The sequence below is a fragment of the Plecotus auritus genome, assembly GCF_963455305.1.
Source record: "Plecotus auritus genome assembly, chromosome: X".
Taxonomy (NCBI): Eukaryota; Metazoa; Chordata; class Mammalia; order Chiroptera; family Vespertilionidae; genus Plecotus; species Plecotus auritus.
In genome coordinates, this window is record NC_137784.1 from 124,573,526 (window position 1) to 124,598,071 (window position 24,546).

Genomic DNA, 24,546 nt, shown 5'->3' on the forward strand with positions numbered 1-24,546 from the left:
AGAAAAACAGTTAATTACCTACAAGGGAGCACCCATACGACTGTCAGCTGACTTCTCAACAGAAACTATGCAGGCCAGACGGGAGTGGCAAGAAATTTTCAAAGTGATGAATAGCAAGAACCTACAACCAAGATTACTCTACCCAGCAAAGCTATCATTCAGAATTGAAGGGCAGATAAAGAGCTTCACAGATAAGAAAAAGCTCAAGGAGTTCATCACCACCAAACCAGTATTATATGAAATGCTGAAAGGTATTCTTAAAGAAGAGAAAGAAGAAAAAAGTAAAGAGAAAAATTATGAACAACAAATACATATCTATCAACAAGCGAACCTAAAAATCAAGTGAATTAAAAACCTGAGGAGCAGAATAATCTGGTGAATATAATAGAATCAGGGGCATAGAAAGGGAGTGGACTGATAATTCTCAGGGGGAAATGGGTATGGGGGGTTCATGAAGAGACTGGACAAAAATCATACACCTATGGATGAGGACAGTGGGGGGGAAGTAAGGGCAGAAGGTGGGGTGGGAAAGGGGTGGAGGGGAGCTATGGGGGGAAAAAGGAGAAATAATTGTAATAATCTGAATAAAGATTTATTTAAAAAAAAATAAAAAAATAAAAAAAAATAACTTACATTTACCACTTAGTAATACTGCACATGTCTTCATAAATGTTAGTATTTCTATTGAAAAATGTACTTAAATAAAACAATTCAATATATTTAAATGTAAATAAGTTGTCTAATTCAAATGGTGTCATTTTCTGAGCTGTACCAACTAGATCTATATATAAAGTGCTAAAGGTTCTGCATACTGAATTCATTATTCTAGAGCAATGATGTGTAGAAAAAAATGAGCTTGCTTTTGCTTCTTTTCAAAATATTAATAAAGTGATACTGACGTACTACTGTACTTGAGTTACTTTGATACGCAGGGTGAGGTACAGATCTGGTGATGATTATGCCTCTAGTTTTGTCATGATTTTCTGGGATTTCCCCAGAGTGATGCATTAGAGAAACTTCATATGGTTCCTCCATCCCAAATAGACTTCAAGCTATTTTTCTGAGAGAATTTTGGGCAGATTTGGGTTATCAAAAGTGTCATGAAATTTGAAGGTATTTTTTTATTTTGCCTAGGAACCACAGTACTGCCACAGACAGATACAAAAGTTGTTTGACATTTTCCCTGGGGCCATTACATTTGACTTAGAGGTGGCCTCACCTGCAATAATCAGGTGAATAGGGGTGTGTACCCAGTGTCATTGTAATATCACTTAGGAAATTTCTTAGGAATTGAAAAAAAATGGAAGGAAACAAAGAACTGAGATCACATATCCTATCTAATAAAAGAGTAATATGCAAATTAACCTTCACTCTGCTACACCCACGAGCCACGCCCACCAGCCACGCCCACCAGCCAATCAGAGCGAATATGCAAATAAACCCAACCAAGATGGCTACAGTCACAGAGAGCAGGAGGGAGGCTTGGGTTTCCCCGGCAATGGAGGAAGCTAAGCTTTCCACCTGCCTTTGCCGGCCTAGGCCTCCACTCAAGGCTACAAAGTTCCAATGATAGAAGATACATAAACCCAAACAGAAATGGCGGGAGCCACGGAGCTGGAAAGAGCAGGAGGCTAGGGTTGCCCCCGGCAATGGAGGAAGCCAAGCTTTCCGCACACCCTGGCCTGCCCAGGCCTCGCTTAAGGCTACAAAGTTTCAATTATAGAAGATACATAAATCCCCCAAAAAATGACTGCCACCACAGAGCAAGCAGAAGGCTTGGCTCTGCTCCAGGCTACAAAGTTTCAATTGTAGAAGATAAATATACCCCAGATACCAGGGCCTCCGCTTGGGTCACCAGGGGGCGTGGCCAGCCTGCAAACCACCACAGGCCCCTCGCCCTGGCCGCCCCACGCCCCAAGGGAACCCCCACCCTGATCCGGAACACCCTTCAGGGCAAACCAGCTGGCCCCCACCCATGCACCAGGCCTCTATCCTATCTAATAAAAGAGTAATATGCAGATTGACCATCACTCCAACACACAAGATGGCTGCCCCCATGTGGTCAAAGATCCTGCCCCCATGTGGACACAAGATGGCCACCATAGCCGAAACCGGTTTGGCTCAGTGGATAGAGCGTTGGCCTGCGGACTGAAGGGTCCCGGGTTCGATTCCGGTCAAGGGCATGTATCTTGGTTGCGGGCACATCCCCAGTAGGAGGTGTGCAGGAGGCAGCTGATCGATGTTTCTCTCTCATCGATGTTTCTAACTCTCTGTCCCTCTCCCTTCCTCTCTGTAAAAAAATCAATAAAATATATTAAAAAAAAAAAGATGGCCACCACAAGATGGCCAGCAGGGGAGGGCAGTTGGGAGGGACCAGGCCTGCAAGGGAGGGCAGTTGTGGGCAATCAGGCCAGCAGGGGAGGGCAGTTGGGAGGGACCAGGCCTGCAAGGGAGGGCAGTTGTGGGCAATCAATCCTGCAGGGGAGGGCAGTTAGGGGTGACAAAGCCAGCAGGGAAGAGCAGTTGGGGGCGACCAGGCCTGGAGGGAAAGGCAGTTAGGAGGGACCCAGGCCTGCAGGGGAGAGCAGTTGGGGGTGACCAGGCCTGTAGGGGAGGGCAATTAGGGGCAAACAGGCTGGCAGGGGAGCAGTTAGGCATCAATCAGGCTGGCAGGAGAGTGGTTAGGGGGTGATCAGTCTGGCAGTCAGAAGCAGTTAGGAGCAATCAGGAAGGTATGCAGGCGAGCAGCTGGTAGCCAGCAGTCCTGGATTGTGAGAGGGATGTCCAACTGCCCGTTTAGGCCCGATCCCAGGCAGTCCGACATCTCTCGAGGGGTCCCAGATTGGAGAGAGTGCAGGCTTTGCTGAGGGACACACACACCCCCGTGCACGAATTTTGTGCACCAGGCCTCTAGTGAGTAATAAATCATCAAGATTCAAAGTAAAAAAATACATTGTCCTTATTGATTTGCAATGAGTGATGAATGCTGCATCTTCCTGGGAAATGTTTTTATTTACTTTCTAGATTTTATGCACATCCCCCTGAACCCATACTTTCTAAACCCTCCTTCATTTTGTATAAATCACAAATTCAGGGAAGATATGGAATGTGTCATCCTTGATATTTTTTAATATTAATAGCCCAGTCCTCTTAATAAATGGTGACTTTAAAAAAATCACAAATACTTAATGCAAATCCTTAGTAGCTGCTCTTTTGGATATAACCCTTTAGAACTGGGCATCTTGTGTGCAGACACTTTTGAATGTTCCAGCAGAGTCAGCATTAAGCCCTCTACCACATCCCATAGTTTACCATATATTTATACTAGCTAAACATAAATACATAACTAAAATCAACAGAACTTAGTCCAGAGTCTCAACTGCATTATATTATTCCAATGACATGCAGTGTCAAACTAAATAAATTTGGTTTCTTACTGAATGCATTAGCTTCTAACTCCAGACCAACTTCCATTTGCAGTGAGATTAATAGGATGGAATGTGTCAAGATAAATGAAATACCTACTAATGCTGTCTTAAGCCTTATCTATAAAATCTATGGCTTTTGCCATGTATATTTGCTCCCAAGTGCGGTAAATTTAAATATGGTTCTTATTGATAAATCATTTGACTCAGTCAACAAGGAGGGAGATCTGGAACCCTTAGGAAACAGGTGCCATAGCTATGTGATGCTTGATACAATTGGTTGAGAGCCATACGTTTTTCTATACCTTTGCACCACATGTGCATTTTAAATTTTTAAAAATTTATATACTTCTCCTTTTTCTTTACTGCCATTTTCTTGGTTTTGCCCCATTTTTCCTTCCTCCCTTGATAAATCCAGCATGTCAGTGGTTTTCAAGCTGTGAGATACAATCTATTTGTAACTCATAAAATCAATTTTGTAGGCCTCAGGCAGCCATTTTAAAATTCAACTACAATAGAATATTTCAGGGTGCATGACTATGACAAGGGTAATATTTTTTCAGAAACTTGTTTCAACCCATGACTGTGCCCTTGGTCATGATGGAAAATATATTTCTTCATAAAGATCAGCACCAGTGTACATTGCTTGTCTCCATTCATGGTACTTGGAGCATAAGAGGTCGCAGGCTGCAGGGCATCAAGGATCCTGAGATCTTGCTCTGGTTCTGTCATTGAGTCAAAATGTACATTATGTCCCTTCCACTTATTGAAGTGTTAAATAAGCATAAGATACTTATACACACATATACATATATATACATGTATTATATATATACACACACAAAGCACATGTATACATATAACAGTTGTATAGATAGATATAGATGATAGATATATAGATAGATATAGATATAGATATAGATATAGATATAGATATAAATAAAAGCCTAAGCGACCATTATACTGGAACGACCACAACTTCTGGTCGCTATGATGCAAATTGACCACCAGGGGCAGGCGCTCAATGCAGGAGCTACCCCCTGATAGTCAGTGCGCTCCCACAGGGGACACGCTGCTCAGCCAGAAGCCGGGCTCACGACTGGTGGGAGCATCTTCTGCCTCCACTGAAGCACTAAGGAGCAGCAAGCTGAGCGGTAAGGAGCGAGGGATCCCTGATTGTGAGAGGGATGTCCAATTGCCAGATCCCAGGATTGGGCTTAATCCTACAGTTGGACATCCCTTGAAGCATCCTGGACTGCGAGAAGGTGCAGGCTAGGCTGAGGGACACCCCTGCCCCCCCCCCAGTGCACGAATTTCATGCACTGGGCCTCTAGTAGATATATAAATATAGATACTAGTGCTACTGGGTAGTGGTAGAGGCCAGGGATGCTGCTAAACTTCCCATATTGCACATAACAGACCCTTGCAATAAATAATTATCTGGTCCAAAACATTAATAGTGCCAAGGTTGAGAAACCCTGATATATACATATATCCAACTATTTGGAAAAACCTAAGGAAAAGATGGAAAGTTTTCATTTGAATGCTTGTCATCATACAGCTCCAATCAGAATCATAAATAACTTGCTAATCCTGATTTTAGTACCCAATTTAAATTAAAATATTGCTTTATCACTAAAATCATGGTTGTGTAGAATTTACTTATTTTAAGAAGTGATATTAGGAATCCCTCATTTCTAGTTCTCCTCTCATATATGTATTCCACTTCACAATTTTCAAGGACTTTACTGACTGCACATGGCAGGTTCTAGTATGCATTCTGACACGTGGGGAAGCTGAGAGAGGTTCAGTGCCTGCTTGGTATGAAGCAGAGGTGGAGTTGAACCCAGGTTGTTGGTTTCCAAGGGCTTAGACATGTATTTGATTAAAAGACAAACTACTCTGGGCCCTGGTCTAGCACTATTCCAACCAAGCCAACCTGCCTGCAAAATGATAATAAAAAAGTGAATTAAATTAAAAAATATCTACACTTTCAACAGCATCACAGAACCAAAGTCTACAATATCCTTTAAACAATAATTACTGGTCTTAACAGTGTGCCCTCTATGTTGAATCTCCTTATTTGGAAATTTGTCCTCCTCTCTCTGAAGTCTTCTTTGAAAAGTTTGGTTGAAAACCGACAGTATTCTCTGAAAACGCCTCACATCTGTCTTAGAATTTATGACTCTGCATGAGGTTCCTACTTCGTATATTTTTTGTTTATTTTTTAAAGCTTTCCAGGTCTGGCTAGGTGTGAAAAGATGGAGAAACAACAGTCTTATGCAAACTATGTATTACACAGTAATAGGACAACATTTCCATCATCCTAGAAATGTATGCACATGTCTTTTTTGTATTCATCCTAGATGAAATATCTGATTTTCTCCTAATCTGAGAATAAAATTATAAAATCACAAGCAAAATTTAATTTTATTTCGTTATATCCTCACTAGCATTGCTATCAGGAATCTTTAAGCCCTTTAGTGATATGAACTTATCAATAGAGAACAGGACAGAAATATATAGATGGCATTTACAATGCCACTACACCAACACATTAATCATGCCACTTCTATTAATTAACAAAAGTATATTAATATGCATGTCTTTGATATTCAATTATATCAGGAAAATGCACAGAAACTTTTAGAAAAGTCAGTATATAACAGCTTTCAAATAAATTGATACAGTGAAAACTCTCACAAGCTTCCAGCTCTCTTCTGCAATTATCCATACAACAACCCTCATAGAAAATTTTGTATTGCTCATCATTTTGTGTATGTGTGCATTCAAGACACCCTTCAAAATAACTGCCCCCCTACTTTCACATTTGATGCTAACAAAAAGAAGTCTGCACTCTTTCATTTTATCTAATATCAGTGTAATCCATTGTGGAAAGGCAGGTTTCTAAATGCTTTTATGAAGGCTGATAAACACATGGGGCTAAGTAAAATTGATACACGTTGTATTATACATTTTTGTAAGGGATCAAAATAAAATACCAGTTTTTTTTATCATTGATGCCATGTTTCTCATCTTATCTGTATACAAGTTATGCTTTTGTGTGTGTTCCTGTTAGCTAGAGACATACCACCCTTCTCAGTAAACTGTCTCCTTTTCTTCAGCATGACTATCTCATTATTTCTGCCTGTGAATGGACTCATAGCTCTGTGTTTTGTGGTTGTTTATAGCACCCATTAAATAGCTACAGTAAAATATGACATGGTCTGAAATGATGTAAAGACAGAGAGGATACAGTATTAAATGTCTGCAGTTAGTAATAATGTGCCCAGGCTACTGCTATAGTCTGTAGCAAACAGCACAGTGATATGTTTTACACAAATAAGGATATTAGTAAAACAGGACAATGTTTCTGAGTATGTAACTGTAAATAGCCTGCCCATGTGCATATGTGAGAACTGTGTCCTGAAACTGCTTATCTGACTGGCAGGAAGATCTCAAAAAGTTTTTCTCAGGGATGAAGTAAAAGCAACACCAATGATCCTTAAAATGTCAGAGATATGATTACTATAAGAGATTGTTCTTTGGAGAATTACTAAAGTAAACTCTGCATATGTTCAAAATATAAAATTGTCAGTAATTTTCCTTTAAGAAGGCCCAGCACAGTCTCCTTCCATTATGAAAAGAGAACCAAGAAGAGAAGGAGGAAGCACAAAAGATTCCCCAGGATAAGGATAAGAATGAGGTGGAAGTCAGTGCTGTGAGAACCTGGTTTAAATGTATAAGAAGAAAATAATCTTGAAATCAGACAAATCTCAACAGAAATTCATTAGCAAGAGAGCTAAATTTTGCTGTAATTTTGCACCCCTCTCTTCCCACCACCCCTTTTATTGTCTGCCATCAAGCTTGTGGATATTCTCAAGATTTGGGGAACATCTCTGGAGGGGGTATGAGAAGGACATGGGATGGTGACAACTTTAAAGCCACTATCCTGCAACATTGAGGGGGAATATCTTGGTGTCATCAAATAAACTCCTTACTCTGGTTTAGGTTAATAAACTGCAACCTCCTTCATCCATCCAGTGTACCCTGGGAGGATTGAAGAGAGGCCCTAGGAAAGGTATGTCTTGAAGGGAGCTATACTAATCTTGGCAAAAACCACACCTACCTCCTGAACTACAGTGATTATTTCACTGAGAGTCTTCCTTTAATTGAGTCACAACCACGGAGACTATTTACTATAAGTGGAAAAAGAAAGGAGAATCAGGAAGGGAGAATGGCCAAAATTATAATAGATCCAGGCAACGTCATAAAGAAGAAAAATAATCAAAACAGGGACTGGAATGATGCTAAGGGTTTGCTTTTGTTAACACATTGCATAAGTCTAGCTCAGCCGCACATTCTATGGAAATTCCTTGTTTACCATCCTCCAAAGAGGTCCTTAAATATCTGCCTGCAACCTCTAATAATTGGGCTCATACTAGTTAGAGTAGGCAGCCCGCCCAAGAGGGTGTTCAGGTCAGAGGGCAGGCTGCTCTTGCACTTGCCATAACTTCCACCCAGTGGTCTTAATCTCCCCTTGGCTTTGGTACCAACCTAGTGCCATCCTTATTTCCCTTGACTGAATCTGAGCTGCAGCCCACGGTAGAAGCTGCAAAGACTGGGCACAGTTCCAGGTGCGAGGGGCCAAGAGGCATGAACAGCGCTCCACAGGGCTTGTCAGAGAAATGGAGCAGCAGCTCCTCTGTGGGCTGGTTTATCTCCTCCCCACCTCCTCCCGGGTGCACAGCAGGGACTTTTGATCTGCAGAGTGATTGATCAGTGGGAGAGGGGCCACCGTCCCTTCCTCCCTCTTCCTCCTCCCGCTCCCTCCGGCTCTGCTTCACTCCTCCCCCTCGACTCCCTCCCTCTTTCCTGCTGGAAGCCCTGCCCCACGGCGAGCCGCTCCAGTGGGAATCTGCCTGCCCGGGGGGCGCCGCTGGCGCTCGCAGCCTTGCACTCGCTCACTGGCCGCGCCGGTCCCAGGCTGTGTTGCCTCCCGCACCTTCCCTGGTTGCAGATGCTGTGGGCGCCTCCTCCGGAGGCGTGCTCGCTGGGTAAGTTCTGAGCACTGGGGGACATCGCGGCCCCTGGTAGACTAGCGGGCTCGGATGGATCCCCTGCCCCCTTCGTGGCTGCTTCCCCTAGCGGAGGGAACGGCATGGGAGGACAGAGCGCCTGCCGCCTGCGACTTAGCGCTAAGGCCGCCCTCACATCCCAACCCTACCAGGGCTGGTTGACTCCCAGACCGTCCATGCGGGTGTGGTCAGGCTCGGGACATCGCGCAGCCCCGCGGTCACCGCCGCTGCTGCGGGCGGCTCACAAGCCGGGCAGGTCCCAAAGCAAGGAAAGTGCGGGTGGCCTTCGCGGCAATGGGCCCCACGCCGGCATCTGGAGTCTAGCAGCAATGGGGAGAGCAGGTAAGAATGCGCTAGTGGTCGAGACCCCGTGGCTGGGCGATTCGCTACATGCCTAGTCCCAGGGTCGCCCTGAAGAGTCCTTGGGAAATGGTATTTGTTGAGGATTGGGCCGGTGGGTAGGGAAGGAAAGGAGGCCGCGGGCAGACACTTGAATCTCCCCACACACCACTGCAGGCTTAGGGACTCCTCCACTTAAGCCCCTGGTGGCCTGGCGAGCGGCAGGGTGGACGTGGGTTGCACACCCGCCGCACCTACCGCACCCTGGGGAAGCAGTGGTGACCGGTGCCAGACTACTTGGTTAAATGCCAGTGAGACTGAGGCCACGGAGTCCCAGTTTTTGCCTCCCTCGCCTTAGGGAGGAGAGGGAGCCTTTGCCTTATTTTAGTGCCCGCCTCTGCCTCTCTAGGGCTCCCAGTTCACCTTACCACCTCCTTTTCCTCTTTGTAAAAACTGGTCTGAGTTATGTGGAAGAAACGTGCTGTGTGCATTTAAGGTGCTTTTTCTTATATTCCATGAGTATTGCACTCCTGGTCATATGGCCACTCCAGAGTAATTTCACTTCCCACCGCCTTAAAGCCCACTTTACCTAGCAGGGTACTGCGGTCGTTTTTCCCTGAGACACGGGCCCAATGAAACTTACTTAAAGTGCTTTATCAGGGTTGTGGATAATTTGGTATCAATAACTATGTTTGGGAAAGCGGCTGGGGAAGCTCAGGGACAGGCAGTAGAGGGATGAGTGGTAAGAGGGTCCATGGAAGGAAGATCTGCACAATACCTCAGGGTCTCCCGTGTCGTTCCCAGCAGCTAGTGTATCTCCTCATTTCCTTTATTGTGATTATCAAGAATTTCAAGTGTCCCCAGCTCCCCCAATCTATTTGCACACCCCTCTCTCTGAAATTCCTATGAAAAGAGTGTTTTCAAGAAGTATTGACAGTATCATCAATGCCTTGAAGGAAGTTACTGTATTTGAGAACTAAAACTAATATTTAATATTTCAAATACAATTTTTAAAAAACAACACATTTAGGTAAAACACCACCACCAGTATTTAAATTTAGGTAGTTCTCTTAAGCAGCAGTGAGCTTTTTGGAAAGCTGCTGGACTGGGATTTAGAATTCCTGGGTTCTGTTTCTAATTTTATAGATGCTTGTACTTTAAGCAAGTCAGCATTTTCCCTGGTTGAGGAATATCCTCATCTATAAAATGAATCTGATTTCAAAGATTTTTGTCCAGCTCTCATGTTGGCTTTTACTTCAATGAAATATTAACCTAATTAATAAATGTTTGTTAAATGAATGACTGAATGAGTACACCATATCTCTCTAGGAACTATGTATATCTAATATTTGAAAATATGTAGAAACAAATGCCCCTTGGTTATAAAAGGATGCTTAATCATGGTCGCACTGCATCACTCTGTTTGCATTTAGTGATGCAATTGCAATAGACTGTGAGGCCCCCTCCCCTTCTGAGGACAGCTCCTCTCAATGTTGCCCTTTGGCATAGAGAAGGGCAATTTGAGGCCCCAGAAGGAAAGGATCTTGCCCAAGACCAAGCAAGAATTACAGAATGGGGAGGAGGATTATGATATGTGCTTCAAAGCTCTTCCCCTAAGGAAAAGGAGGAGAAAAAGAAAAAGCCCTAGAAAAATTCCCAAGGTGACTGACAGAACTGCAGAGCTACAGGTTGCCTTAGCGCCTAAGTTTATAAACTGTCCAGAGCCTTTCTTGGGGAGGAAGAGCTTAATCAGGAGAACAATTCTAGGATCTGAGCTTAATAGGGAAGTAGGAGGGGAGAAGTGGGGAACTTTCCCTTCTCAGATGGCTTTGGTTTGCTTATGTGATCATCTCTCCGGAATTTGGCCCAGCAATGTCACCCTGTGTTGACTCCCTCTGCAGCAAGTTGGGACTGAAGACACAGGGAAATGTTTTGTGGGACAGGCACATGACTTGGTCAATTCCTTTTTCCACTCTCTTTCATTCCTTCTTTTTCCCTTGAGAGAGAGCCCTTGGCAATTCCTGGCAATAGCAAACATTCACATGTTGCAAATGGACTGACTTCACATGGAGACTCCTGAGTTCAGGGGACCTTAAGATAACAAAGAAGAAATGAGATAATGAAGGCAAAATCCAACACCTGGCCATTAGTAATGCTGTGGAAAGGATATCTGAATTCCATTGAATGCCAGAGCTGGAAGGGCCCATATAGTCCATCCCTTTTGCCAATGGGAATGGGAAGATTTAGAAATAAGTGACATACCTTGCAACAGAGCTAGATCAGAACCCAGGTCTTCTGGGTTCAACCAGGACTCTATCATCAATCCTCTCTTTCTCAGGAGCCAGTCTTCCTGCATTGTTGTCTTCTGTCCTCCTAGCTCCCTTGCCCCTGCCTGCAGCCTGGAGGGCTTAGGCACCCTTCTGGGGTCTCCCATTCCTAGCTGAGGCTCAGCCTGGCAGTGTCTTTCTGCACCCATTCCTCTTCTCCTTTGGGAAAAAAGCACACATTTAAACTTCATTATCTGACTAAGTGTAAACCTCATGAGGAGAAGGGTTTTGTTGTTTATCTCAGTCCATAAGCTAATGTTGAGCTAGCTTTCTGAATCCAAGTAAGTATCTGTCCAGTCACAACCCTGAAGGTAATTCTTTAAGCACTGAAACAAAGCTCTGTATGTAAAGCGTACACTTCCTAGGAGAACTCCTCATCCTCCTACACAGACACACTGCTGCATGCACACACCCCACCCTCGCACCAAGAGCATTTGAGCTAGGAGGCTGGCAGGCGGGCCCCAGTCCTGTAGCAAAAGAGGCACATCTACACACAAGGGGAGCGGGGTAGGGGAGAGAGACAGAGATAGAGGATCTGGACCCCTGATTGGGAATCTGGAATGAGAGCCCCTGGAGTGGCCATGAGGAAGGGGCAAGTGGAGGAAACCTCTAGGAGGCTCCCTGTCCCTTACTGTGCCCCTGCTGGAGAGCCCCTCCCCAGGAGTCTGGATAACTGCTAGCCGCCCACCGGGTTGGAGGTGGAGTAGTTCAGGATAAACTGACGCAACCCTGGTTTGAGCTTTGCAAAACCGCTAGCTGGGAAGGGAAGCATTTTCCCCTCCCTCCCCCAGAGTGCGCTCTAGAATAGGCCCTTCCCCTGTCCCTTGCCCCCTCCCCCCCGTGACGTCACCCTAGCCCTGTCCCAGGGAGCCTGCAAAGCCTCTCAAATTCAAACTCCTAGGCGCACTGCTACGGCTGCCACCGGATTGGAAGCGCGCACCTAGGCTTGGCTGTCCCCGCAGCCTGCCAACCCTGCGGGCTCCCAGACCACCCATACGCAAGCGCACCCCGGGTCGGATTCGGCTCAGCTTCCCTGCGCTCCAACCCTCCTCTTCCTCTCCTGGTGCCTGCCAGATTTCTTATTTCTGCTCACCCCCCCTCATCCACCCCCAGCCAAATTGAATCAACCAAAAGAAAGCAGGGCACCCCCCCTCCCCGGAAGCGGCGCCTCCTTTTACCTTGCTCTCCCTCTTTTCCTGAAGATGCTAAACTACTGGCGGACTGCAGAGGAGAGGAGTCCCGTCTTCTCCTGATGTGTGAGTAACCCCCATGCCACGCTATCTTTGCTCTTCTATCCTCCCCCTCTCCCCTTGCCAGTCCCCAGATTTTCCAACCCCCTTTTTGCGCAGCTAGGAAAAAAAAAAAGTAAAGCAATTTCTGCTTTGAGCCCAGAACGGGCGAGCCGCTCCCTGGTATCTCTTAAATATGCCCCAGGGGAGGAGGAGATGGGTTGGATTTAGTAGGATGACTCTGTTACTAATAACTCCAGGGCTAGCTGAAACCCGCAGGGAAATCAGGTGCAAGCACGTGTGTTCGAGGATGCGTGTGTGGGTGTGCTGGGCGGGGGGGCGGGGGGGGGGCTTGAGAAAAAGAAACCGCTTTGAAAAACGCAGTGATTTCATTATGCCATGTGGTCCACTCCCTGCACTCTCCTTCCCTTCCTCCCATTCTGCCCCCTGTTTTGCCATTTTAATCGGGCTTCCTTGTTTCTTTCTCCCTGAACCCTGCTATCCTGCTCGCCCCCCCACACCAGGTTTGCCTGTAGGTACCTGAGCTGACACCAAAGGTGCCTAAAGATGCTGAGCAGCGTTTGGTTCCTCAGTGTGTTAATGGTGGCTGGGTTCTTAAAGACAGAGAGTCGCAAAACTGCCAAAGACATTTGCAAGATCCGCTGCCTGTGCGAAGAGAAGGAAAACGTACTGAATATTAACTGCGAAAACAAAGGATTTACTACTGTCAGCCTGCTCCAGCCTCCCCAGTATAGAATCTACCAGCTTTTCCTCAATGGAAACCTCCTGACACGACTGTACCCAAATGAGTTTGTAAATTACTCCAACGCAGTGACTCTCCACCTAGGTAACAACGGTCTACAGGAGATCCGAACTGGAGCATTCAGTGGCCTGAAAACACTCAAGAGACTACACCTCAACAACAACAAGCTCGAGGTGCTGAGGGAGGACACCTTCCTGGGCCTGGAAAGCCTTGAGTACCTCCAAGCTGACTATAATTACATCAGTGCCATCGAAGCAGGGGCATTCAGCAAACTGAATAAGCTCAAAGTGCTCATACTGAATGACAACCTTCTACTGTCACTGCCCAGCAATGTGTTCCGGTTTGTCCTGCTGACCCACTTAGACCTGAGAGGAAATAGGCTGAAAGTGATGCCTTTCGCTGGTGTCCTTGAACATATTGGAGGGATCATGGAGATTCAGCTGGAAGAAAACCCATGGAACTGCACTTGTGACTTACTTCCTCTCAAGGCTTGGCTGGACACCATAACTGTTTTCGTGGGAGAGATTGTCTGCGAAACTCCCTTTAGATTGCATGGGAAAGATGTGACCCAACTGACCAGGCAAGACCTCTGTCCCAGAAAAAGTTCTGGTGACTCCAGTCAGAGGGGCGGCCATGCTGACACACACATCCAAAGGCTGTCGCCTACAATGAATCCTGCTCTCAACCCAACCAGGGCTCCAAAAGCCAGCAGACCACCCAAAATGAGAAATCGGCCCACTCCCCGGGTCACTGTTTCGAAGGAACGGCAGAGCTTTGGCCCGATCATGGTGTACCAGACCAAGTCCCCTGTGCCCCTAACCTGCCCCAGTAGCTGTGTGTGTACCTCTCAGAGCTCAGACAATGGTTTAAATGTAAACTGCCAAGAAAGGAAGTTCACTAATATATCCGATCTGCAGCCCAAACCTACCAGTCCAAAGAAACTCTACCTGACAGGGAACTATCTTCAAACTGTCTATAAGAATGACCTCTTAGATTATAGTTCTTTGGATTTGTTACATTTAGGAAACAACAGGATTGCAGTCATTCAAGAAGGTGCTTTCACAAACTTAACCAGTTTACGCAGACTTTATCTAAATGGCAATTACCTTGAAGTGCTGTATCCTTCTATGTTTGATGGACTGCACAGCTTGCAGTATCTCTATTTAGAATATAATGTCATTAAGGAAATTAAGCCGCTAACTTTTGATGCTTTGATTAACCTGCAGCTACTGTTTCTGAATAACAACTTGCTGAGGTCCTTGCCTGATAACATATTTGGGGGCACAGCCCTCACCAGGCTGAATCTGAGAAACAACCATTTTTCTCACCTGCCTGTGAAAGGGGTTCTGGATCAGCTTCCAGCTTTTATCCAGATAGATCTGCAAGAGAACCCGTGGGACTGCACCTGTGATATCATGGGGTTAAAGGACTGGACAGAGCACGCCAATTCCCCTGTTATCATCAATGAGGTGACCTGTGAGTCTCCTGCTAAGCATGCAGGGGAGATCCTGAAGTTTCTGGGGAGGGAGGCTATCTGTCCAGACAGTCCAAACTTGTCAGACGGAACTATTCTGTCAATGAATCACAACACAAACACACCTCGGTCGCTTAGTGTGTCTCCCAGCTCCTATCCTGAACTACACACTGAAGTCCCACTTTCTGTCTTAATCTTAGGATTGCTTGTTGTCTTTATTTTATCTGTCTGTTTTGGGGCTGGTTTATTTGTCTTTGTCCTGAAACGCCGAAAGGGGGTGCCAAGTGTTCCGAGGAATACCAACAACTTAGATGTAAGTTCCTTTCAGTTACAGTATGGGTCTTACAACAGTGAGACTCAAGATAAAACAGATGGCCATGTCTATAATTATATCCCCCCACCTGTGGGGCAGATGTGCCAAAACCCCATCTACATGCAGAAGGAAGGAGACCCAGTGGCCTATTACCGAAACCTGCAAGAATTCAGCTACAGCAACCTGGAAGAGAAAAAAGATGAGCCAGCCACTGTTGCTTATACTATAAGTGCCACTGAATTGCTAGAAAAGCAGGCCACACCAAGGGAGCCTGAGCTGCTGTATCAGAATATTGCTGAGCGAGTCAAGGAACTCCCCAGTGCAGGACTAGTCCACTATAACTTTTGTACCTTACCTAAAAGGCAGTTCTCCCCTGCATATGAATCTCGACGCCAAAACCAAGACAGAATCAATAAAACCGTTTTATATGGAACTCCCAGGAAATGCTTTGTGGGGCAGTCAAAACCTGACCACCCTTTACTGCAAGCTAAGCCACAATCAGAACCAGACTACCTCGAAGTTCTGGAAAAACAAACTGCAATTAGTCAGCTGTGAAGGGAAATCATTTATTACCCTAAGAAGGCATCAAAGGATGCTGCTTCAAACTGTTGGAAGCAGGGCATTTGTTTTCCTGTTTGTGTTCTCCCTTTCCCATTGTCAGTGGGGGACTTTGAAAATGTGTGGGGGATGGGGTGAAGCTTTCCTTTAAATTATTTCTCTCTTACTGCTGTCCCTCCCCCCCCCCCCCACCGCCCTCTTTCTTTCTCTTCTTAGGAATCATCATTGAACATGAATGTTTCTACAATGCAGTTTTTCATATATTTTGTTTATGGTTTTGTTTCTCTTCTTTGATTTTTTTTTCAGTGGGGGATGGGAAGAGGAGACTATAGTAAATGAAGAAAGAGTAAGCAAGCTTTTCAAATGAAATTAGCTATTTAGTGTATTTTGTAGAAGATCTCCAAAGATCTTTTGAGTCTATAAATTCTTCTGTAAATAATGATATAAGGTATTTCCACCTTTAGTTACCAAGTATAGCCAATAGGCCTCACTTCTTTGTGTAAAGTGCCTTTGCACTTTAAGTACATTACTTATATGTTGCTTTTAGCTTTGATAAGCTGAACATATTTTAATGTGTTGTATTTTTGAAATTAGAACACTGTAAAATAGATAAAAATGTCAGCTATATTAAGTCAATGTACAGTTTGCTTGAGTTATAGAAACCAGCCTGTCATCAAATGATTCTAGTTCTAGGACTTTATAGATTTAATTGTAAAATATTTCCTTTCTGCTAAGTTTGTTCTAAGTGATTTTATTTAAGTCAACTAAGGGAATTTAACAGTGGACTAGAGGTAATAAACTGCCTCAGTCTGGATTAGTAATTCATTAATAAAATGTATTTAACCCAATATCAGAGTGAATTGAACAATTAATGCCCTTCTGTAAATCATTATTTTACATTAACATGGTCAGTGTTTTAGATTATTTTCCTAATTAAGAATACATTACACAACTTGTAATATATTTTTTCTGCTTTAAATTAGATATTTTTATATATTTCAATGATAGAGCCTGTATTTCTAACTTTTCAATTGAAATTAATATTTTTTCTGCCTATTGAAACATTTTCTATAAACATACACCAGTAGAGGCCGCCACACACCTCATTTAATAAAGACATATGAGCCATTAAATACCTTGAAGGAAGACTTCAAAGGTGAGATTAAAACTTCCCAAGTAAATTCTCTATAAATTCAAGGCAGCAGAGACAAATGTAAGCATTACTTTCCTTTAGGATTAAAAGTTAGACTCGGAATTCTTCTCAATTTTCACATGTTCAGAGAAAGCAGTGTTTTCCTCTTGAGTTCACTGAAGCATAGACAGGGTGCTATCAAATCATGTACTATTTGTACCTCCAAATAGATTAATAAGTACCTAAACCAAGAAAGTAAGCATCTTTGTTTCTTCTGCCTTTTTTAGGCATGTGTTACTGGAATTTTTCCTTGTCAGTTTGAGCAAGCCTTTTGTTTTGGTTTTAGCGTTAAAGTGATTTTTAACTAACCAAGTTTATATAACATTTATAAAGCCTTATTAGCCTGTAAATAATTTTAGATGCAAACATTATTGTGTAATTTAAACAAACAGCCCTTCTTTGCAACAAAAATAGTTTTGTTTTGTCTCTTGTAAATCCTTATGCAACTGGTATAGTGAGCTGCATATAAAGTAGTCCAGCTTTTCAAATCCTTATTAAAGCAATTGATGGCGTCTGAAAGAAGCACACTGTTTCCTTTTCATAAATAGGTTACTGCACATAATAATCCTTTATTATCCCGTGAAGATTGAAGTGGATCCTAATAATTTACTTTTAAAGCTTTAAAATGACTAATAGTATATTGTCTGTCACTATAAACAATTCATGTAATAGGCTTTCAATTAGAAATTACTTAAATACAAATTATTTGGATTAATAATGACTGATGCAAAATAGTTTTTAAACAATAGAAGGTAATTGTGTGTGTATATGTATATGTATATATATTAATATATATATATATATATATATATATATATATATATATATGTATAGGGCATTCAGGGAAAAGAATGCCTCTAACAATCTAGAACCTCTACATATCTACAGTGACAAGCTAACATGTTCATTCTTTGATTAGAGATCATAATTCCTATTTAAATCCATTAGATAAAAATTGAAAATGGTGGGCTGAAATGACCTAAGAGAAAGTTAATGTACAGAAATTTTACATTTCACAGAAGCTAGTTGAACTTTTAGAGACATCTCCTGGAAACCACTCTTCTTTGAGTGAAGTGTTTATATATAAAAGGGTTGCGAAAATTCTCTTGTTACTGCTTTCATTTGGTACAATGATAAATACAGACTACAGATGTAGGTAACTTGGGAAATGATTGTGAAGGTAAATTAGTATATGTATTCCACTAAGATAGTTTTTAGATTTAAATTATATGACTAGAACTACTGATGTATGATTCTACTTCAGCTTTTGTTTTTATTATCCTGAAAGTAAAGTCATTACTGTAAAATGCCATTATTCATAGAAAAACAAATTCATTAATTTTAAATAAAGATAGTTTAATATCCATTTAGTCACATAATTTTAAAAAGGCCTCCTGGAAGAATTCAGATTTATAAACTCTTTTAATAATTATGGTTTAATTCTAGATACTCACACTTTTTAGATCTGTGCTTTATTTATAATAGTTTTAAGATAAAATCATTTGTATTTGGCCCAGGCTATTTCATTTAAAGGCATAATACATCATATACTTTAAAGCTTAATTTTCTAATGTAATCACAAACACTTTATGTTTATTAATTTATTAACATTCTCCACTGATTATCTTGTTTTGCTTTATCCACTCAAGTGTTTTCAAACATCTTATTTTAGGATTTTCATTTTCATATTATACATCTGGATTTTGCGATTTCACTTTTATTTCACATGCAGCTTGTAATGGGTATGAACATCAGCAAAGTGAAATGGTTCCAGCCAATAGAATGTGATCTCCCTTGGCCCTGCCTGGAATAGATCTATATGTTTGGCCCTACAAATGGCACATGGTAAATCCCTTTGCTTCTAGCTATTAATTCATTGCTTTCACTGTTTCTGAATATACCTATGGCTAAGTTTGTATTCAAACACTCGAAAGTACGACTTCTCAGTCTGGACACGATTGCCAAGACTCTAATTTGGTTCTGGACTTTGGTCAACCTGTGTGCCTTGTTAGTTCACTCCAGAGGTTGGTGAGTAAGGAAATGACCCTTCAATTTCCTCTGCTTTGTCCTCTGACCTTTAAGATGATTTAATTTTCTAAGTATTTCCATATCATCGAAGACTCTATATTTTATGGATTTTACTAAAGTCTATAAGGAATTAAAGAAAGTTTTGTGATTTTAAAAAATATTTTTATTGATTTCAGAGAGGAAGGATGAGGGAAGAGAGAGATAGAAACATCAATGATGAGAGAGAATCATTGATCAACAACTGCCTCCTGCAAGCCCCCTACTGGGGACCCATCCAGCAACCAGGGCATGTGCCCTTGACCAGAATTGAACCTGGGACCCTTCAGTCTGCAGGCTGATGTTCTATCCACTGAGCAAAACTAGCTAGGGCAAGTTTTGTGATTTTTAAGATTCTGGAAATTCATTTTGATTTTAAACATTCCAGAAACTTACTGGATTGCATGCTAGAGTGAAGAAAGCCTTCCAGACAATTCTAATCCAGTCATTTATTCATTCATTCAACGAATATTTATTAAGTGCTTGCTTCTTAGGTGCCAGGTTCTATGCTGCTTGCTGAGGGGGTACAGATATACAGTAAACAGGATCTCTGTCCCACCCCATCACTCCCATCCCCTGCAATGAGCTTAGTGCTAATAAAAGATATGAATGACAATTACTCATATTAAACAGTGGGAACAGTATTGAAATGCAGGAAGTTGCATTTTTTAAAGGTGATTCTGTACAATGAATTATAAACAGATAAATCATAAATAAACCAGCTACATGGTAATTACCATTAACATCTCTTGAGAGTTATATGGCTAAAAAGGAAAAAAAACACACACTAAAATAAAATAAAACAAATTTCTGCAGAAACAGAGCCCAATATTGTGGCCTGAAGATAGCTATATACATGTGCTATTTAAAGATCTCCATTATAAAGATGAATCTCAAAAATATAAATACAAAATTATAAATCTAATTAAATTTTCTGGAATATCCATGTTTTAGAGTCAATATTTACATTATGTATCAGTAGCTTAGAAGATAACATTTTGGCTTAAGTATCTTTTACTAATACAATACAAAGGCACTTATCTAAATCCTGTAAGAGAAAATTAAATACTGTATATAGATGTACTTTGCTTCTCACTATTGTTATGAAAAAGTCACATGTAAATTGAAGTTTTATAAATCAAATTGTATTTTAAATGCATTAGGGGAGCTGTCATTTAGAGGAAACTTGTAAATTTTTTATAAAGCATAAAACCATTTTATAATACAAATAATCAATCACTCCCTAATTTATGTTTTCTATATCTGGATTTTCAATATTAACTTTGCTTAAAACAGAGCCCACCTGCACAATAAGAGTGTGTTTTGCCAATGCTGCTTGTGCTACAGTTTCTTGGTTGCTAAGGGCTTATACTTGAAAATCTGCTTCAGTTTTGTGTGAATTGAACTATCAAGCGAATGGTGGAAAAACAGTCCTGAACAGTCTGAGTAGCCAACCTATTTCAACACAATTGAACACAGAACTCTTCTGCTCAGCAGTGTCTCCTCTCAGATGTGGCTATGATTCATTAGAGGGTATAGTGACTCCTGTGTTCACATCCTATAAAGTTCATAGAGTCACAGATATTATAATAAATATGTTATTATGCAAACATATTGAATTACATGTGTGTTGGGATTTTTAGCAGTATTTTAGCTTTCAAGTACTTGTGCAAATACTGTTAATTTAGTTGCAAATAATTGTTCTCAAGTTATTAGAATAAATGGCAAATGAAACAAGCCCTCGTGTAAATAGACTTCTGTGCCAAATATTGACATTGTTTCAAAAAATAAATGTCATATTTTGTGCTGTTAATTGGCAAACTGAAATACTGGGAATGTAATCAAATGATATTGTGTTTTTTTGGATAAACTGTTATTTTATGCTATAGTTAGCTTTTAGTTAATAAACATTCACTAAAAATGAACATTTGAAATAGGAACAATCTTCAGAATCTTAAGAGAAATTAATGACAAAGTATTACTTTAACCATCCTCTTAGCCTTGATATACAGTTTAAATGTTTACAAATGCAGGTAATAATTTACATATTAAGGGGAAAATTAGCTCTTTTAAAAATATATTGATACTTTTCCATGAATGTCCATTAGCATCAGACTAAGCAATCAACAAAAACAATTCAAATAGAGATATCTCTCTAGGAATTGAAACTCTACTGATTTCCCACTCCCCCCACCATGCACACTCACCCACACCACAACCAACAACCTTTCATCATAAAGTTATAATAGCATAACTGATTTAATAAATTTATATTTTATAAAATAAGAGACAGATTTACATGCAAATTCAAAGAACAGGGAAAATTAGCTCTTTTAAAAATATATTGATACTTTTCCATGAATGTCCATTAGCATCAGACTAAGCAATCAACAAAAACAATTCAAATAGAGATATCTCTCTAGGAATTGAAACTCTACTGATTTCCCACTCCCCCCACCATGCACACTCACCCACACCACAACCAACAACCTTTCATCATAAAGTTATAATAGCATAACTGATTTAATAAATTTATATTTTATAAAATAAGAGACAGATTTACATGCAAATCCAAAGAACAGAAATTTTGAATTCATTAATGGAATGCTATTACTATATTCCCAAAGTCTAGAGTTAAAACAAATGAGACTCAGGGAAGGGGAGTGCATTTGTTTCTGTTATTGTGGTGATATTACAGCAAAGTGACTTTTTTAGCTGTTTGCTTTTGGTTGAACAGCAGAATATACCTGCCATTCACAAATGTATAACAAAACAAAGGATTTGAGATTCCTGTGGTGGACATGAGGACTTAAAACAGATTATCCTCTCTTGAGATTATTAATTTGCTATATGCATAATATATTCAGTTTATTCACATGGTAGTCACATGGTAGTCTCATTTTAAAGTGTTTTGTTGAAGAATGAGAGTTGGTGCATAGTACAGTAGATTATCTGATCATTTAGTTGAAACATTTCAGAATTTATGAGAAACACACACACACACACACACACACACACACACACCCCATAAAGATGGCAGAGAAATTATGGTAACACACAACTAAGATCCAAAGTTTATTACATGCAGACAGGCCCAGTTTTAAGTGCTACTTGAGTCTGTCTATTGAACCCAATGATCTCATTGTAGAGTTAAAAGTAGCTTTACTGCTGAGCTGTGAGATTGCCTTGTTATTGACTTTTAGAATTGGGAGATTCTGAGTTGAGAGAAAATGTACTCCCTGACAAGCTTGAATGATGAATTCTTCCAGAACTTATCATTTAGTTTTTCCTATGGCTCTGTGTATTTGATTGGTTTGTTCAAGTCTTCAAGATAGGAGAACTTCTTTGTGCTCAAAACTATATAAAATTATATTTCTGTCAGAAAATGGCTGTCTCATAAGTTCTGATTTATACAAAATAAGAACCTACAGGTGATGTTTCACAATGAAGAGTCCTAAGATCTGGGGTTCTAATCTTTATACTGCTAAAAGCTGTGAGGAAAAATCATAGCTCTCCTTGGGTCTCAGTTCCCCTGTTTGGGAATAGCATTGACCTGGATGAACTTAATAGACATATCCAACTTTAGTACTCTATGATTCTTGACTCTTTGGAGAGTTGTTGCTACTCACAAAACAGGGCATTGGGACAATTATTCAGGTGATCAAGCCTGAAAATCTCTTACCCCTCTTCTCCTTTCAGTTGACTAATTTGAACTTAGCTTTACTGTTATTTTCTTTTTGCAGGATTCAAATACACCATTTGTCTTAGGTTAATTTCTCTTCCTATATTTGACTTTAAATATTTAAACCACTTTTATTACTTCTTTGTAAATCACAACATCCTACTGATTCTTTTGGTGGTGGGAATATCCATGTTTTAGAGTCAATATTTACATTATATATCAGTGGCTTAGAAGATAACATTCTGGCTTAATGTTTGGGGTGGCAGTGGAGATGACAGATTTTTCATTTAGCTGTTTTCAGGGGAGTTGTCTATGGAGTTGATAAGTTTAATTATTTTGTGTGATAATTAAGAAAGTTTAACTATGAATCTAAAAAGATCTCATTATCACATTTCAGGTCATAGACCAGTTTGCCCATTTAGTTGTTCATTATCCCACCCTTTTAAGCAACACTGTCAAGTTTCTTATCATCAGATAAATTGATGGATCCTTGAGCAAGTCAGTTGAGCTTCAGAAAATAAATGATTTATTCCAGTGAGCAAAGCCCTTACCTGACAAGTAGTGTTTGGCCTTTTCCTGATCATAAACTTCAGCCATTGTTTTACTGCTGGACCAGTGTATCTCTATCTGGTCAAATAGATTTTAACTGGAAATAAGCAAAGAAATAAAGCCCTAAATCTTGTAACATTCAGCTGACATGATCTTTGCAAGAATGAAAAAGAGTAAAAAATTCAAAATCTTCCTCCGCTTTTCAGAGGTTTCTGGGGGTTATTAAATGCATTAGTGACTGAAAGGAACATCCAGCTATACTTTGCTGTGTGGTTTCTTCTGTCATGTTACAGAAGGCTATGAAAAAGGATATAAAGGTTATCCTTGTCTAGGACATCATCTTAAAAAAATAAATAGGATGCCACTGAGATATTAAAGACTTAGAGTATGATTACATTTCAAATGTGTAACTTGACATTTGGGAACAAAATATATATTTTAGTTACTAAATTGATCTCTGCAAAGCAAGCACTTTTTTTAAGGATGTTTCTTTTTAAATATATATATATATATACTTTTATTGATTTCAGAGAGGAAGGAAGAGATAGAGAGAAACATCAATGATGAGAGAATCATTGATCGGCTGCCTCCTGCTCGCCCCCTACTGGGGATTGAGCCTTCAACCCAGGCATGTGCCCTTGATCTGAATCAATCCTGGGATCCTTCAGTCTACAGGCCCACACTCTATCCACTGAGCCAAATCAGCTAGGGCAAGTAAGCACTTTTAAAGCAATAATCCGGGTAATTTCAAAGAGGGGTTTGTTGAAGGAATCTCATTATTTTTAGATTTTTTTGTGTGAAAATTCATCAGAAAGTTTTTTCAGTTATACTATGCAAATAGTTCAAATGTTCTGAAAATGTAAAATTAACTGATTTTTTTCTGCTCTTACAGATTAAAATGAGAAGGTTCTGCCTGTGTTGATGCAGTTGGTTGTTTTTAAGTTGGAATTTTTATGTTTCTCTCTAAAACAAAATCAAATATCCAAGGATGGATATTTGTACAAAGACAAGGTATAATCTTGGGAAGAAAAGGGTAAATATACAATTTCTTGAACGATTTCTAACTGAGGGCCAGGGATAAAGTAGTTTCACAAAATCCTCTTCTCTTACTTTTCCAAGAGAAATCTTTCCCAAGTTTTGATCCATGACCAGGAAATAAACATTTTATTATATGAGTAAGACATTGGATTTTACTGAATTCTGTGCAATTTTGGCATTCAATCACACTGATTCCTTCTGATTTACTGACTGAGCAGGATCAGACAACAGTGTCTGGACCATTCATCAAAGGACAAGGGGCCCTAAGATTTGGCTTCCATGTGTCTGCCAACACACTGTGTGATATTGAATGAGTTCTTTCTTGTCTCTGAGCCTCAGTTTCCTTATCTGAAAAAAAGCAGCTAAACTTAGCCTTGTCAGTTAAGAAAACAATTAAATACAAATGAGCTTATTACTAGGGAATCTTAGAATCCATTTCAATTCACAAAAAATAGTAAATCATTCACAAACTTGACATATTAACTATCATAAATAGCAAATTGTTTTCAACAAAC

At 40.8% G+C, this 24,546-nt stretch overlaps 1 protein-coding gene across 3 annotated transcripts; it reads left to right on the plus strand.

Annotated features, from left to right (window-relative positions):
* The first annotated feature begins 8,198 nt into the window (after positions 1-8,198).
* SLITRK2 (SLIT and NTRK like family member 2) lies at positions 8,199-16,602 on the plus strand. 3 transcript variants are annotated; one of them, XM_080652218.1, is made up of 3 exons: positions 8,199-8,482; positions 12,372-12,425; positions 12,923-16,602. In XM_080652218.1, exon 3 carries the CDS (start codon positions 12,966-12,968, stop codon positions 15,501-15,503), a length of 2,538 nt encoding a protein of 845 aa, XP_080508344.1. In that variant the 5' UTR covers positions 8,199-8,482; positions 12,372-12,425; positions 12,923-12,965; the 3' UTR covers positions 15,504-16,602. The 3 variants fall into 3 exon arrangements, with proteins under 3 accessions (XP_080508344.1, XP_080508345.1, XP_080508346.1); XM_080652219.1 differs by having other exon boundaries at positions 8,442-8,845; XM_080652220.1 differs by lacking the exon at positions 8,199-8,482 and having other exon boundaries at positions 12,171-12,425.
* Positions 16,603-24,546: the final 7,944 nt, after the last annotated feature.